Source organism: Lepisosteus platostomus, chromosome 7, assembly GCF_059453375.1.
Source record: "Lepisosteus platostomus isolate fLepPlt1 chromosome 7, fLepPlt1.hap1, whole genome shotgun sequence".
NCBI classification, from domain to species: domain Eukaryota; kingdom Metazoa; phylum Chordata; class Actinopteri; order Semionotiformes; family Lepisosteidae; genus Lepisosteus; species Lepisosteus platostomus.
The window spans coordinates 62,829,959-62,847,527 of record NC_142617.1 but is presented as its reverse complement, the minus strand read 5'-3'; the positions used below and the strand labels follow the sequence as shown (position 1 = coordinate 62,847,527).

General features: G+C 39.8%; 1 protein-coding gene across 2 annotated transcripts in view; it reads right to left on the bottom strand.

Annotated features, from left to right (window-relative positions):
• Positions 1-17,569, bottom strand: part of ccdc33 (coiled-coil domain containing 33) — a 97,502-nt gene that overhangs the window by 3,838 nt on the left and 76,095 nt on the right. For both annotated transcript variants that reach the window (XM_088641667.1, XM_088641668.1), the window contains exons 15-18: positions 8,245-8,468; positions 6,941-7,004; positions 1,602-1,797; positions 627-715 (exon numbers count right to left, since the gene is read on the bottom strand). In XM_088641667.1, coding sequence (XP_088497793.1) covers positions 627-715; positions 1,602-1,797; positions 6,941-7,004; positions 8,245-8,468 — 573 coding nt within the window. The remainder of the gene's footprint in view (positions 1-626; positions 716-1,601; positions 1,798-6,940; positions 7,005-8,244; positions 8,469-17,569) is intronic.

Genomic DNA, 17,569 nt, shown 5'->3' with positions numbered 1-17,569 from the left:
GACACTCTACCCATGACCTCAACACAACAATGCTGCAAATAGGTACGGTGTCATCTTTACAGAAGGCTCTAACTGAGGCCTTTGTAATGCAATCATTAAAGAATGATTGGGCTCTTTTGGAGGAATGGATTCTAATAAAGGCCAGGGATTAAATGAAATGATTATCCTCAGCTGACTGCAATAGCAGACACGAGTGCATACTAAAACATAACCCCCAAATTCAGCACATCCTCCAGAGGAAGACCAGAAGAGAGGCTGAGGACAGTGCTGTAGGGAAGTACAGGCTGATTTCTGAAATGGCAGAGATATTTTAAACCTGTTTATTATACATGGTGAGAACGTTACAAATGCTGTTAGCACAAACAGTTCCTTGATGCTCAAATAAGAACTACTGTTTTACAAAATCTGTCAGAATTTACGAAGGTGAAAGGAATGTATGGGATACCTCATAACAGTGTGGCAGAAAACAAAACCACAACTGCATTAAACGGAACTAGGCATGCATTAATATAAACCCACTTCTAATTATAATTTGAGAAGAACATTTCTGAGTTCTGTCCCGTGACTCACATGTAAAACTGAGTTTACAGTCAGTCTGTATTTCTTAAGTAGTGGGGGGTGCTTACCCTTATCAACTCATTCTGTAGCTGTTGGATTTTGTCCTTGAGGGTTGTTACTTCAGCTGTCTCACTTGCCAGCTTGAATTTTAGTGATGCTGCAATAAAGTACAAGGTAAGACGTACTGAGATAACTGAGGGACACTTCTAAAATGATATGCAATCACCATTAGGAAAAATGCTGGACATACTGTACATTCTACATAGACAGGGCTGGGATATTTTAATTTACATAGTGTCCACTTGGACCTATCCCTAATCATACAATTTCAATTGCTACTTTAATCAAAGAAACTACTGTCTGTTAGCCAAAGTACAGTACATCTTGCAATCAATATCCACCTGGAAGCATTTACATTTAAAGAATTTATGAACACACTTGTCACCACAGCCTGCTTCCCTGCAATGTTGGATTGCAAGCTCACATGAGACAGAATTAAAACTCCAGGATAAAACCATGGTGTTCTACCGTTCAGAAGGCCATTAAATCCAATCACTTTGAGAGATGCTGATTTTGTAATAAGAAAGAAAACTTCTACAGATTCATTAAAACTTCCAGAAATAAAAAATATATTTCTCACAAAATAAATTAACCAAGCAATCTTTGAACTCTTTGATGAACACATTCTGGTAGAAGTCCTTTCGGCAAAGGGCTGCTTTTCGAGGTCAGGTTCTGTCCTTCAGGAGATAAGAGATTCATTGCAGCACTGCTTATCATACCCCACTCCGACCAAAATGAGCTGCCTTATCTGAAGGTGGCACAAACAGCAGTGCATTCGCAACCGGCATGCATTAGCAGTGGGTACGTTTCTATCTGAAGCTCTTCTTTTCTAACAAGTAAATGTAAAAAAATAAATAAGACATCTTTACAGTTTAACATTCAAACAGAACTTCTGGCTCAGCTAGAAAGTTAGGGAGCCATACAGAACAACCTCCAGACTTGGGTGAAATCAGATCGAGGTCAGCATGATGGGAAGAAGGTACCGAGTCGGTCAGCTATCTCAGCCTTGGTCATGACGTCGATGTCAGTGTCGTCCAGCAGGGTCCGGCCCAGGTCCTGGTGCAGACTCAGCTCACTGCGCAGCTGGCTGTTGTCCGACTCCAGGCCTCCCACCTTCTTCCGGAGGGCAATGATGTCTTCTGCCATCTTCCGCATGGCTGTGCGGTAGTTCTCCACCTCCTGGCGAACACAGGATTGTACACGTCAGCTCCCAGCGGAGGCTTTCCATTTTTCCAAAGTGGTTAGTTGAGAAAAAAGAAACACCAACTTAAAATGTCCATAAACTAATAGACAAACACCATTACTTGACCCAACACCCTTTACACTGCCCTGAACTAGTTGAATTAAAAGAGGCATGTATAGTAGGTTACAGAAATGACTGGGAGCTTTCTAGCTTTCTGATATGAACTGTGAAGGCATCGGTCATACCAATGACATTAAAAACAACAATTAATACTTGATAAACTTAGATTTATCTTAAAGTACAAGTATGGGTGTTTTAATGGCAGTCATATTTTCACACAGAGCCTGACTGTGCAGTACGTCCACAGTGAAGCTCTGGTATTTTATAGCTATTAGCACGCTGCTATATTTTTATTTTGCCTTGCATGTCTGAGCCGTAATTGGTGAGTGTGTTGAGCTGTTCATGCTGACATGGACCAGAATGGTTTTTACCAAAACAGGCTAGATGGGCTAAAAGCCCTCCCCTCATTTGTAACCTTCTCCCATGTTCTTATGGGCCTGGGTGAAAAGGCTTCCCTGCTGCATTGTTCTTTAGTGCATTCTGCCATGTTGCACAGTTTATTAGTGGCGATCTCATGAACAGCTAAGGCCCTGAATCAGACTTGGCCTTGCAGGAAGACATCTTTTGAGTCAAGGTCAGTTTGACAAAATACACATTTAGCAACGTCTCTCACAGTCTGTGAACTCTCTCAACGGCTGGGTGTGACAGTGGGAAACCTCACGTAAGAGTCTTTTCCACAGCTAGAGCAGCTGCAGCCTTGAAGCCTCTCTAGGTTGTAGAATAGAGAAAACCCTCCCTGCCAGAACAGAGGCCTTCAACCAGGCCTTGAGGTGATATATGGAGAACGATTACTTTTTTTTACTTCAGGAGATAAGAGATTCATTGCAACTCTGCTTCTGCTACACCACAGTATAAACACTCCAGCAGAGTAACACAGCTCCCCAGCTTACCATGTACCATGTGACATAAACTGCCCAACAAGTTTGATAACATGTCCTGGATCTTCTTTTAGCGCTAGCAACAGGAATATCTGTAGGGTAAAAGATCTTCATTACGCCTGAAGTACAATGACCTTAACGCGGGGTTATATGTTTTGTTAGGTTTAATTGATCTTGATTGTCAGGGGATCCTTGTTCTTCCAGCTCTTCAAAAACCTTCAGCGTTTCACCGAGCAACTGAAAAACAGCCTCTCCATCCCTATGCTGTAGAATACCACTTATTTCAGAGCCTTCTTCCTCATTTTAATATTTCTAGTTTTGTGCTGAACAAACGTTTGCTTTGTGCACGGCATAGTAGTAGGCATTTAGCTGAAATGTAACTAATAAACTTTACAGACAGGTATCTAATTTCAGGTTCTTCTTGAAGTTCAAGCACTCAATTTCTAGTTTCAAATTTTTCTACATTGGTAACTAATGATAATATGGACATCTTACAGCATGGTTAAACATAAACAGTATTATTTAAATATTAAAAACCCTTGTGGATTTTTGTATTTTTATTGCAATTTAAGCAACCATTAAGAATAAATAAATGAGTCTGTAAATTCCAAACTGCTGGCATACTATATTGCATTATTCATGTTTTATATTTTTAATAGACCTATAATATAGAAGTATTCATGTAAGACTGAAACATAGTTCTTATAACAATTTCAAACAAGACTGGCAATGTGGTGCAAGAAGAAAGTCAAATGTTGTGGTGCCAGTTTTATTTAAGGAGAGCGACAGATAAGAATAAAAGTTTTAAAACATGAAACACTGAAATTCAGAAAGTCCAAGCACTTCACTGAGTTCTCCGTGGAACAAGACCACATTTTATTTCAGGTCTCCACCACAAGGTGACACCATAGCTCGTATTGCAAAGAGGTGTCACGTCTGGCCTTTTGAAACCAGGGGAAAAGCATCATCCCTAAAGTATGCCTGTGACAAAGCACTGCAGGATTAAAAGGCTCGCTTTGGTCTAGGCAGTATTTGTCAGAGAAATTTGTCACACTGATCAATCCCTGTATTATTAATATTCATTTCTCCTCATCTCCTCTCATCGGTTTTGCAGAAGAATAATTAGTCCAGGAAGAAGTTACGGCAGAGGTAGATTCTGTTTAATACAGTACTCAAGGAATCCCTTAAATCGATTAGCTTTGGCCGGGTGTACAATGTAATCACCACACGACACTGGGACACTAAGAAAGCAGATAACCGCTCTGTTGAGCCTCTGGGTATCCTCATAAACTGGGGTGATACGGGGATTTGTGATAGTGAGTGTTGTTCGCCTTTCAAAATCTGATTCACAAAGAGCTCTAAAGCTGGCCTCTGAAAGCAACCATATAATACACCAGGGTATTGTCAAATAACCTTGGACTGGAGGTGTGTGCTGTTATGATTTACGCTATGTGAATTGAATTTAAAAAGGTTTAGGAAAACAACCTTCCTGTCAGTGGCGCGGACATCAAAAGTAACTTTACCATAAAAGAATCACTTAGTTTCTTCCTGCTCAGATGATTGTGTTTTTACATATACAGAAATCACCTGAGCATTCTGGGGTTACTGTCATTTATATATAGCATGGGAAACACATGTTTTTCTCACAGTGTAAAATCATAATATACTGTTTAAATAAAGAGCTCAAAGAAGAGGCTTTTTATTTCTACACAGTAATTTTTAATTCAATTCTGAACTGCAGAATTAAAATCAAATTATATGGATACAGACCAAGAAAATGATAGTGTAACGCTTACGGCCGGGTGACGTCACCGCCCTTCCCTGTGATAGCAGGACCACAGCTACTGGGCTGTGGAGAGATCTCTCTTTAGCTCACGGGGCTAGGTCGCTGCAGAGAGACGCGGAAGTCCCGGGTTCGAGCCTCCAGTCGGGATGGGGCCGACCAGATGCGGCAAGGGCGCCCGCCTGAGCCCCCGTTGCGTTACAATACATTTCATACAAAAAAGGAAGCTGTAAATTAGCGCCATAAATACACAGTACAGAAGGTTATCAAAGTCAGTGTCTGGAGAGGTCTGGAGTGAGACTGGAGATGGCCAGCGATTTAAAGGGATTAACACCGGATGGAAGCAAAGCACTATTCATCGACAAAAGTAGATAAGAATACAGTACTGCAGAGCATTGATCTTCACACTGCTCTACATAACATATGCCTTTGTACTCCCTTGCATGTTGTGTAGCAACAAGCAGGCTTTGTGTAGCAATGTGTCAGTGGACCAGCAACCCTTATCAGGTTGGAGAACCTACTATCTTTACTTGTAACATGCAAAGCTCTTAGTGAGGCAGGTGGACAGGACCAGTCATTTGGAGGTTCTGATTCAGCCCACAAGGGTAGGGCAGCCCCCGAGTGACTCCATAGGAAATTGGGTGCCTAATTGAAATGCAGTTGAAGCTTGACAATTAAGACTGCAGATGAGATAGAAGACTGAGTCTCAGCTGCAGAAAGGAAAGAGGCAGGAGTGAGGAAATTTCTGCTGAGACCAAGGAAATCTCAGTCATCTGAGCCAAAAACCAGGCTTCAAGTCTGAATGTTATGAATTTTAATACAGAGAGCAGTAACTGCTTTTACTGGCACTCCAAGACACAGTCCAAACACAGATGGCAAGTGGCTTTAATGAGAGCACACTGCTGTGAGTACAAGTTTTTGTGTGATGGGGGAGTGTGGGGTGTGTGAAAGTATCTTTTTCTGTTTTGTCACAATTCAATTCACAGAGCTCCATTAAAAGTGCAATACATTCTGTTGATTCCAATGCTCATGTACAGTATGTTTAAATACCTCTCAATATGAAATGCACCTTATCCAGAATACCTTTGCTGTCTGTGCACATCAGAAGCCCGTGTTTTCCTTTTCTACCAATTTACTGATTTTTTTATATAATTGTGAATTTATCACAACATGTTTTTGTCAGTAGTAACCAAATATGCTGTAGAAGAGAAACAAATCACCACAACAGCAAAATCAGAAAACACTACACTGGCCACCAGCCTCTCCAAAATCAAACACAGAAGTAGTTTCTTCAGACATTAGTATCTGTATCCCACAGATTTCACTATGGAATAAGAAGAGAAACTTTTCATAAGTAGATACACCACCAATTACAACAAAATGTGGGCACATTTGTGAGAAACTTTCCAAAATGTTTTGACAGTTCAGTTAGATTAATGAAATGCCTGGCTGTTTGGATGCTACTTAACCTACAAAAGCTGGGCTAATGAAGAAAGCAATGGCACATTGTCATTTATATACTGTATCTCTGTTTTATGATTTACATCTCATGAGACTTTCAAGTTTAATGTCAAAGAATTGTCAAAAGCTTTCATTTATTTTAGTGCTAGTGCTCGTTCTTCTATCAGATTGGTTACAAAGAGGAAATTACTTGTGGCATTTCCAGCACGTTCTAATCCCCTCAGTGTCTTGGCCACGCCGGTGTGGGCGCTGTAATGTGACATGCTTTTCAAAGGGATTAATAACACCCCTTGCCGCCACAGGCATTCTCATTGACATTTAAACTTTATAAATCGGCTGCATAATCAGCCTGTGCAAATCAACCGCTGCATACACAGGCTGACATTTCTGAGGAGGAATGAGGACATGGCAGTCTGCTTTTCAAAGTACAGCAAGAATCAATACAATGAGACCTGAACAATTTCCTCCCGTGTGAGAGGGAATCAAGAGATTCAAGAGAAGCTGGTCCCTATAGGAGCTCAGACAAGACCCCAACAAACCCCCTTCTCCGATTTCATTTGAACAATCAACTCCATCGTAAAAGCCACAGAACCATCAGGCACCAAAAGGGAGTTTGCCCCCTGTTGTCTACTCCTCCAGTATCACAACGGGACTGTCCGACCACTAGGCTGCACCAAGGAACATCGCCGCAGGGTTCAGCTGCCACGCTCATGTGCAATGTGATTTGATTTCCTACTGTATGTACTGTAGACGTGCTTTAACTTTTTAACACCATGTGCCACTCTACATCATCAGCCGTAAAAACAAGAGCACCAATAATTCTGGCCTTGTGAAAAGCAGTCATGAGCAACTGCATGTGATGGGAACTGTTCTCTCTCTTGATCACGCTGCACTCACCCTGGCTTCGTGTGCAGTAACGTCTGCTGCATGGCTGTTGTCTTCAATCCCAGGTACACCGGGCCTTAGAGAAAGACAATAAACATCCACGACAGAGCTGAATGTCATTATATAGGTCTCATACGGGCTTTTAGACAACGATGGCCTCATGCAAAAGGCTGATGTGGATTTGCAAGTGTAAGTTTTTTTAAAGCATTTTGAATAATCAGACAGAAGAAGACCACAAGTTTTTGAATTGGTGAGTTACTAGACTTATCCCACCCTTTTTAATTTTGTTTCAATTAAAGAAAAAAAAACATTTTAAACATTTACTTTTGACGCTGGACTAGTCCGGTAAGTCAGACACATGTAGAGCAAAATCACTTTATAATCATCTTTTCATAAAATGTGAACCTAAATTAAAAAATTTGTTAGGAACATAAGAAAGGTTCTAATTGAGATGAGACCTTTCGGCCTAACTAGCAAATGTAACGTTACTCTGTTTTGTTGGTAAATGTAATATAACAATTTATCAGAAAATGATTTGTCTTCAAAAGCCTGTGTTCATGCCTACATTCTATCTTGCTAATGCTAGTCTCTATAACCATTCTCATATATTTTTCTAGATAAACAGGGTGAACCTCTGCAAGGCAGAGCAAAACATAAATTGAACATTTATATTAATTATTCTTTTGTAATTTAAAACAAAGCCTTATTGTTTAGACTCAAAAGAAGCGTGTATGCTGTTTGACAATTCAGTGCATCCCAGTACAACAGCACCCCTGGGCAGGTAAGAGAATTCCTCTGTAGTCTACCACATTCATTGATCAGTTTGTTCACACTGAGATGCACTTCAGCTTGAGCCCAATGACTTCAGCAGTATAAAATGGTTCGGAAAAACAATGCTCGCCCAAGGCATACCTGGGAAAATGTCTGTTTTGTGAAATCTCGTCATGTGAGCTCTGGTTCAATTTATCAAGCCAAAGCAGATGGATCCTTTGAAGAAAACTAGTACAGGACTTTTTGTTCCCCTCGTGATTCAACTGTAGTGTTTGGGTTAGTATTTTCCTCACCTTCATGAGATACAGAATGGCAATGAAAAGCCATGCCTGTTCCTCCCAGTCTCAAAGTCCAGTCTCTGAAGTACTAGGTACCAGGCCTTTTGCTGTCCAGAGTTCAGTAATCATTAGGGCTTGCTGTAGAGTTTCATTTCAACTGCTTTCCTGTTATGTGGAAAACCAGTGCCTTAAAGTGCTATATGACATTCCACATACAGTACTTACAGTTCCTTCTACTTCAACGCCATTTGGTGCAGTGGTGCTCACCTCCTGTCTGAAGAATCAGGCCTGTAAGTCTGGTTTAACAGGTCTGTGTCTGGGTGCCCCTGCTGACCAGTCTGTGCTGGTCCAGGAGGCGTGTGGGGATTGTGCTGTCCAGAATGACTGGGTCCAACCTTGGAGGGAACAGGTGCCTTGAAGAGGAACTCGTACTCAGGGAGAATCTCTGCGAGGGCATCGTGTGATGGGAGATTGTGCCTGTTTTTCTGGAGCTGTGGAGAAAGCCTTGGTTAAGAGCCATACTAACACTCATACACTGTAAAAGTAAATCAAGTCTCCTGGAAGCTACAAATAAAATCCCATGTACTGTACCATTTATAATGACTGTCTTTGTATAAGTGATTAAGGAATGGCCGAGATGGAGGTAAGATTCACAGGAACATTCTTAAAACATGGCAACAGGACCAGAGATACAGTAGGTTTTTCTGTTTAATAAATTAAGTTAATAAAGTACATACTTAGGTTTGGTGTGGCATGCATCTGTTCCTTAAATTTAACTATCGACTCCTATGGTTATGTGTTTATTTCAGAAACAGGAAACACACTCTACACATACTGCTGTTTTTTTTTCTTTTTCCATATTTAGTTAAATGAAAGAGAACCCTGCTAATCATTCTTAGGCAGCCAGTGTGAACAGTTATTAAACTGAAAAAAAAGAAAACATAAGAATATTGTTTTTTAATTTTGTCATGTTAAATTAAACCTCGTGTGATCGTGCAAAAGGCAAGCTAAGTTAGTAATCTTGTCAAAGTTACATTATTTGTACATCACCAGTCTACATCTGAATTAATTTAGAATACCTCTATACAGTACTGTCAAAACAAAGCAAAATCACATTGCTTTAGTTTTATTATTGCCTTCACTTTCCAGTACTCACTGTGGTTGTGTGGGGCCTGTAGTACCGAGCCATTGAGTTTGTAACCTGTTACTTAGAAGCCCATGACAAACTCAGTTTCAGTCCAATTCAATTTCAATGATGACAGTCTAACCATTTCATTTCAGCCAGTAGACTCCCTGCACAAGCAGCCTGTGAACCCGGTTGCTAGGAGTTAGTAAGATAAGCTCCCTTTACTACAAATGCAACACAGTAGGCATTACACAGAGCAACTCAGAACACACAGCCGCTGCCTATCCCACTAAACAAGCAGTTGAAATGATTTCCTAACTGCTGTAAACACACCGTTGCACAGCACATCCTACCTTCAGAGTAGTGGGGTTACCAGCTATTTCAGGAGCCTGCATTAGCAAGACGTTTATGGTGAATTCCTGTCTGAAGAATTTTGAAAACGTTGCACATGCGGGGACTGTGAGGAGAAGCACGAAGGAAGAAATCCCATTGTTCTCCGTTCCATCTGCGCCCTTGTTACCACAACAGAAACTCTCCATAGCAACTTCAGCAGCCAAGGAGCCGAGAGGAACATTTCTAATACTCCAACTTGACAGCAGCCTCTGTATTCAGTAGGTCAGGGATTCCTTGAGCTTCTTCAACAGCTTTGGGAACACATGCTAGAGTAATGAAAACTTTCAGTATCTTAAACTTTTTTTTCCAAAGACGTTCGGGTCCTCAAATTGCATGTTGCACTACTCAGGAGCTGCACTCCAAAAATTAGTCAGATGAAAAGTGATGTGAAAACCTGTTCTACTGGGTAAACTCATTTTTCTCATTTCAAGTGCAACTAGATGTATAACTGGAGTCAACACGCAATGATTCTTGTAACCCAAACTCTACACTGTCCTGAAATGCATGCTCATTTAAATACCATTTTTAAAGCATTTTGCAGTTGACTTGAAAATTTACCTAAGCAACATATAATATTGAAGAAGGTACATTTCCGAGTGCTTTTTTCAGTGGTTTTGATTGTTTTAGAAGCATTCTTGCTGGCTTGTGCTTGTGGGTTAAAAGCTGAACAACCACAATGTGAAACGTTTTGTGTGGTGAAAACCAAACACTGCTTTCCAAAAGAAGAACCTCATCCCGACTGACCAGCATGGTTAGATAAGGATCACGGTTTGGGGCTGCTTTGCTGCCTCAGGACCCAGACAAATTTTTTTAAAGATCTGTTTTTCCCTAAGAGGGAACGAAAAAGAGAAACCTGTTTTACTACTGGTTTTGTGGTCTTTTGTAAATGTTCATAACGTTTGCAAATCCCAGTGCAGTCTAATGGCACTGATTGCTATGGCAACACAGACTTTTTCTTTGAGGAAGTAGCCAGCTGAGAGCTCAATTTGGACAAAATACAGGAACCTTGTGGCAGTGGTGATGGTGATGGGGGTCTAATAATCTGATAATCTACAATACAAATCAGTTTATCTGGAAAGTGAATTTCAGATGGAGAGTGAATACCTAAATAAATAAAACTGTACATTGCTACATGGATTTCTCCACTAAAAGGATTATGGTCCTCTTCCCATGCGATATATTAACCAATCAAACTAGAAACTGAACGTAGCTGCATTAACAAACCGAGGGAGAAACTCACAAAAGGAATAATTTGTCAGGCTTTATTATTTCATCTGTTCTTGAAATCAGATAGCCATGCAGCTTAGCCACCATGTTAATGTGGGCAGTACACAATACAGCATAATGACAGTATGAAAAAGTCTTTCTGGATTCGTATTCTCTGTGAATTTATTGTAAAGCTTAATCAGAACTGCATGGACTGATTTATTTTAAAATCATATTTACATAATTATTCATTTATTTTGTCCTGTCGATTGTTTTTAAAAGCTCAGAAGAGAAAAAGGTTTTCCTTTTGGCAATGAATCATTTACTGGATTCCTTTTAGCACCTGTACATGCTCCGGTTATGACACAAATATCCGTTCTGTTGTATTGCAACACAAACCCTATATTTAGATGCAATATTATTGCCTGGGGATGTGCATAGAACACTTACACCTTCTTTTATCTTCTGTTCTGCAGTTAACTCCCCAGCCAAATGGTAGAAAGTACGGTATTCACCTGTTCTAATTATCCTCTCACAGGAGAGGTTTTTATAAAAAATAACGTGTAAAATGCTAAAAAAAAAAAAAAGAGGCCTTGTTATTTAAGGCGCAGAATGTGAAGTGTTTCCAGGCTTGCACTTTTGATTGCTAAAGCTATTGAACATGTCATTGCCCTTTCCTAAGCACAGTCTGTGAAGAGACAGCACTGCCACCAATGAAGCTGTGGTCCCGGCTTATCTACATCCACGGCACAGCCAGCAAAATGGAGTAAATGGGCTCTTTCAAGTTAAGTGATTCAGCAGTGTCTACTGCTGCATAGTGCCACAATTAGCCTGCATGACAGAGGTTGCTCCCTGGAGCCCCTCTCTTATTCGCAGTGTGAGGGCAGCAGTCAGCGTGCTAATGGAAGATGCAGGTAATGGGTGCTCTGTGTGAGCAAATGTGGGGGGGAGCAGGCTGGTTGGGGTGACAGCTCCTCTCCCATCTGGCAGTGAAGGTTGAGGAAGAAGGCTTAAGAAGGCGGCTCATGTCTTAATAAATCTTCACTGTATCCACAGTTACCCTCATTGAGTAACCTTGATGTGGTGCAAAGAAACATTTCAGTCCTGCCTCTGGGCCCTGACACAGGTGGAAGGAGGTAAGGTAGAAATTATCGTATAATCATTATTTAAAAATACAATTCAACATCTGGCGATATCCTGTGTGCTTGTGTGTTGCTTACGTTTATTATCAATAAACAATATGGGAAGAATATAAATATATTCCCATAAAACAGGTCTATAATATTCATTATTATTCTTAAAGGAAAAGGCAACACAGCTGGAAGGATAACTCTTTCACAGCTTCCTTCATAAATGATTCAAATGTAAACATGTATCTCCATGCTTTCCGATGAGCTTTTTTTTCTCTTTTTTTTAACTGAAGACAGAAACTGAACCCAGAAAAACTAATATTTTTACAGAAAAACATTTCATCAATATGTATGGGTACTGAAATAATTTAGATAAACAATGAAAAAGCTCATATCAAATCTTTAGCCTGCAAAAAAATCTAATATCTTTCACTCTAGGATCATTTGGAGGTATTTTAAAATTTAATGCTGTTGCAGATTAAATAGCTTCTCTTCCTTCCACTCTTGTTAGCTCAAGGTGTTGCTCAGAGCTTCCATAGACTCACACTTTATTCATTATTGATATACCCTTCTCATATACCCTTCTCAAACAGCCAGGGTTTAGTCTTTTGAAGAATTTAACAGACTCTTTTTTTCCAATATTTCCTGTGTTTGCAAAGCAATGGGAGAGAACGATATATAGTTTTGCAAATTGTTAAATAACTATTATTTAAATGTCTAATTAGTATGTATTAATATCTACAGTATGTCAGAATCCTCCTGTTGCAAAATTGCATCATATTTCTCATGCTCAATGCGGTATTGTCCTTTCTCTGGTTTCTGATCCCGCTGAATATAAGGAGGTGAAGCTTTTTTCCTAAATGGAGTATGAAGCAGCCTGCTGTTTAAGACATTTGATTTTTTTACATTTAATCTGCCAAAGGTCAGTTGTTTGTAAAATAATCTTACAGGACATGGGACATCTGGAGATGATTTACAATGTGCCGGACGTGTTGAAAAAAAAAGTCAATGTCAACAACAACGACAGCGAAACAGATTTTATATTGACAATTGTTCAAATATTATACCTCACTTTTTTTTCTGAAAAGACTCCTGAAAGATTCTACGTATTTAGTTTTATGGTACACAAAAACAAAGCTCAGCAGCACTGAAATTACAGGACTGTAACCAGGAAACACAACCGATGAAAGCATGGAATTAAATGCACAAGAATGCTAGATAAACTCATCAGAAACAGAGAATCCCAGTCGCATTACCGTCTCAAAAAAGCCAGATGTTTCACTTAGCAAAGTTCCCATCCTATTGATTAAACTGATATTTTTTTATCGAATATGCAAATTCCTGATCAACTCTTCTAACTCTTATCACATTCAGGCTGATACAAGTGAGATTAAAAACTATGGCATACTTCTGGATATGTGGGCTTATAAGGCTTCTCATTTCACAAGACAATACTCAGACAGATCTCTACTATCTTAGTTTCATTTGATACACATGCATGATCTTTTTAGGAGAGTTAATATTCCTCATCAACTGCAACTACTGTGACTTAAAATCACATACTACTGCAATTGTCAAATGAATATTGGGCTTCCAAATACCATTAAATGTTCTAAATGAATTTGCACCCTTTTGTTCACTTTAGATTTGTCACCCGACATCTCAATAATTGAATTACTGGACTCCCTGTAGAAGAGCAGTCTGGTCACTGTATAATTTTAATTAAACTCTGTCAGCAGTACAAAAACACATGAGCTGTCACATCTGCGAGCAGCAAGGACGTGAGCTGTCCCCAGTTGAAGGACAGTTGCAAGAGGCCAGTCTTACACCCTGGCTTATGCTCCATCTGGCTTCTAGAGAGTGACAACAGGTCAGCGTCACAGGAAAGCAAAACAGCTGAACACCGACAGAGATGCCATTAATCCGCTGCTTTCATCACCCCTATCAAAGATTAATGCAAACCATATAGAATTTAAATAGTTGCTTGTCTTTTTACATTTATGCTTTCTGCTACTTAAATATGCAGTGCAATATCTGATCATACTGGAGGTGTGGCATAGGCATAAGTCAGGATACAAAGAATGTGTTAATTTTGCGTGAGACTGTCATGTGACAGATGTCCTCTCCCCACCATTCAGATTCTGGTTCAATCAATATTAAGATTTATTTAAATTGCATTTAGATACAATAAAAGTATTTCAGAAGTACTCCCTCTGCCAAATTCCTTTAATAAGGTAGGCAGCAAAGAGCTTCCAAGCACTGAGAGTTTTAGATTTATTGTTATGTTTAAACGCTGATCCATCCTGTGTATGAAATGGGGGATCCAGGCAAGTCAGGTACAATGTGCTCTGCAGTGAAAACATGAAGGAGGTCTTTTTTTGTACATTTTATCTTTGAAGAGCACAGTTCTGAAGGCCAAGAAGATTGATGGACATGGGGAGGGAGGCATGTTACTTATCTCGAGTCAGCATTTGATTCATGTTCTGATTTTGGTCAGAGATGTCAAGGAATTGGATTTAAATCAGAAAACAGTCTTTAGCACCCTGTACTTACAACATAGGTGATTAATTATTCCTTTGTCATGACCTCTGCATGAAGCAGCAGTTCAGTGGATTGTGGGATGGCGCAAGGCTTGACTATTGTACAGAAGAGGCGGGGCTGTCCACACCATTGTTCACTGGAAATGGAGACTTTTCCCAAAAGGGCAAAATCTAATCAGCCACGTTCAGTATTTGTGTACGAGAAACACAGAAATAAAATGGTTTTGTAGAGAACACAAAAGGGACAAGAATCAGGCAATGCTCAGCGTATGCCTCTTACAGCAAAAAAGAGATGAGAGAAAGAAACACAGCCATGACAACCGCAAATAATGTCAGTTTATAATATTAGTCAGTAAGGGTTATAAAATGTTAGTAAGGGAAAAAGCATACACCAAGAATTAAGGATACAACAAAAATTTCAAAAAATGCAAAATTTCAGAGATGCTAGAGTACAGTATGTTAAGACTTCCATGATAAAGTTCAAAATGATAGACGAATCCTTAAACACAAACTAGAGAAATCTAAGGCAATGTGCGTAGATTAATGAAATTATGGACTAAAAGCACAAAATTCCAGTGTGCCTGTCTCTGAAATGCATCAACCACCTGGGCGAAGTGTGGCAGACATTATGTACCAGCAAACGGTGCATCTCACTGAACAGCAGATTAGGAGGAGAAAAGTACGAAACTGCTTCATCAGTCCAATTAAGGGGAAACTTCAGGGAAGGCAGACTGTACAGAACCCGTCACATACAGCTAAGAGATTAATACCCCTACTCTTATTATCTCTGCCATGGAGTCTTTAGTGACCAAGCAACCCAGACCGTGTTATAACCAAACAACAGTACAGTTTCCATACACGGAAATCTAGTCCAGAGGGAAGCCAGCTGCAGATCCACCAACAACACTAACAACAGTAACCTGGATTTCCTTGGAGACTTCCCATACCATTACTACCCAGGCCTAGATTTACTAAGATAGGAAAAAAGGTGGATAAAGATAAAGTGAATTAGAGTACATTTTGTACCTTGAAACCAACTAAGCAAAATACCTTTAATACAAATTTAGAATATGGCTTGCAAGCAATTCTACAAAGCGGTCTTTTGAACATCCCCTTCTCGATGATGATGGCTAGATTCTGCTTAACAGCACCGTGTTATTTCCAGTGTCCAGGATAGTGGAGTGGTTGCAACTCCATTAATTGCAGCCTAATAGAGTCCAGAGCAGACAATTGAATTAAACCGTCCGATGGCGTTACTGAAAGACAGTTAATCTCCATCCGGGGTGAGACCAAGGAAGATGCAGGGAGACAATGGGAGGTAGTCAGCAGAGAGGGCTTTAAATCTCCCCAATACTGCTCACTTCTCTGGCTGCTACGGGCTGATACAGCTCCCTCACTGCCACATTCAAATAAGTGCTGGATGACCTGTGTGCACAAGGAGAGCCCGCAGATCCCCGCTAACCCCAATCTGTCCTGACTTAATTGCCTCTTTCCTTCCTTATCAGAGACAAACAGAAGAAGGTGGAAAACAAGACTCCACTGAAAGGCCGTGAAGAAATGTGATAATAGAAATTTAATGAGGCTCTGCTCTCTCTTTCAGCGGGTGGGAAGTTGGATGGTATCACATTCATGTCCTGAGCTTTAATTCACTGTGATGCTCCAGGACAAGGGCACCTCTTGCTAAGGCTCAAAAAGCTTACTAGAGAGATCATGTCTTTGGCTGACAGTCCTAAGGGCAAAGCCATACGTTAATAAAGTAACCCTATTAGGGGCTGACAATAATATTTTCCATATAATAAAGTTGGAAGACGAACGAATCAGAACCTTGTGACATACAGTATGCTGGGGAAAACCCAGGACAATACCTGAATGAACAACAAAGTGGTCAAGTTGTTTATGGTACCCCCAAATAAAGTACTACTTTATTTTTCTACTGAAATAATAAAAACTTTACTATCCAATGAGAATACTCTATATTTAATTGCAGCTATCTTCTTTCATAAGTATCATTTAACAGCATAAAACAAAGCTACACCTGATACCGTGCAACGTGGATTTTATTCATGCTACTTCACAGACAATTCTGGCTTGCCAATACTTATGAGAAAAAAAACAGAACTGTCGTAATACAAGTAATTTAAAATATAGAACATGATTCCCTTAGAAGTCATTATAATAAGAACATACTGTAAATAAGTTTACTAATGAAATGAGGCTAATCAAACTATTTTGAATAATAATGTTGTAATCTCTAAAATTGTTGGCACCCTTGGTAAAGTTAAGCAAAAAGGCTTAAACCTGGCTGCAAGTGATTCTTAAAGCAACTGTAGCATTTGTTTGAAAATACATTTATAATTTAAGAAATGTTGGTTTATTCCACTGAATCTTTTATAAAGTAAAATATTTCTCAAAGATATGCCTGTATTTTGCTCCATCCATTTACCCCCATTCTTGACAAGCTTCCTAGTTCCTGCTGATCAGCCATTTCAATGCCTGGCTTTCTGCACCTCTGCTTGTCAGAGCAGGAGCTGTGGTCAATAAGTGCTGCCATGCTGTCAGCTGTGAGAGACAGAGCTGCATCTCTCCACCCGCAAACCTTTTCAATCCAGGTGCACACCAAAGCAGTGAAAGAATATGACATTTCCATTACAAGAAAGACAACAAAACACTAATCTTATTAACTGCCAGGCCTCCTGGGTGAAGAAAAGAAATACAGTGTATGTCGAATGTGTCTGAAATATGCACCCGAGGACTCTAGACGAGGGAAGAAGGAAAATCAAATCTGAGTTTCTCCGCCAAGAGTTTGAGAGAATCCAGCCAGTTTGGACTTCCTAGACAACCAATACTGCAAAGATGTGAAGTCCATATCTTATATCTTATCTTGTTCTCCATTCCAAAGATTTCTGCTTCTCTTTAATCCAGGTCTTTGTGCTTTGTTAAAACACAGTGAAGAGACTGAATACTCCTATTAACACTGTACTCTTCGCAGACGGATTTCATGACCAGTGCAGTGAACTGCATCTTTATCTGGTCACTGACAGGCCATAGGCAAGAAATCTTAAAAGACAATTTTAAAGGGGATATTTGTGTGATTATTTTTTCTAATCCTTTGCCTGATTTATCATAAACCTTTTTATGATGTTTCTGCAATGTAATCTGACTATATTTTTTTTAAAGGAGATACTTAAAATTTAATT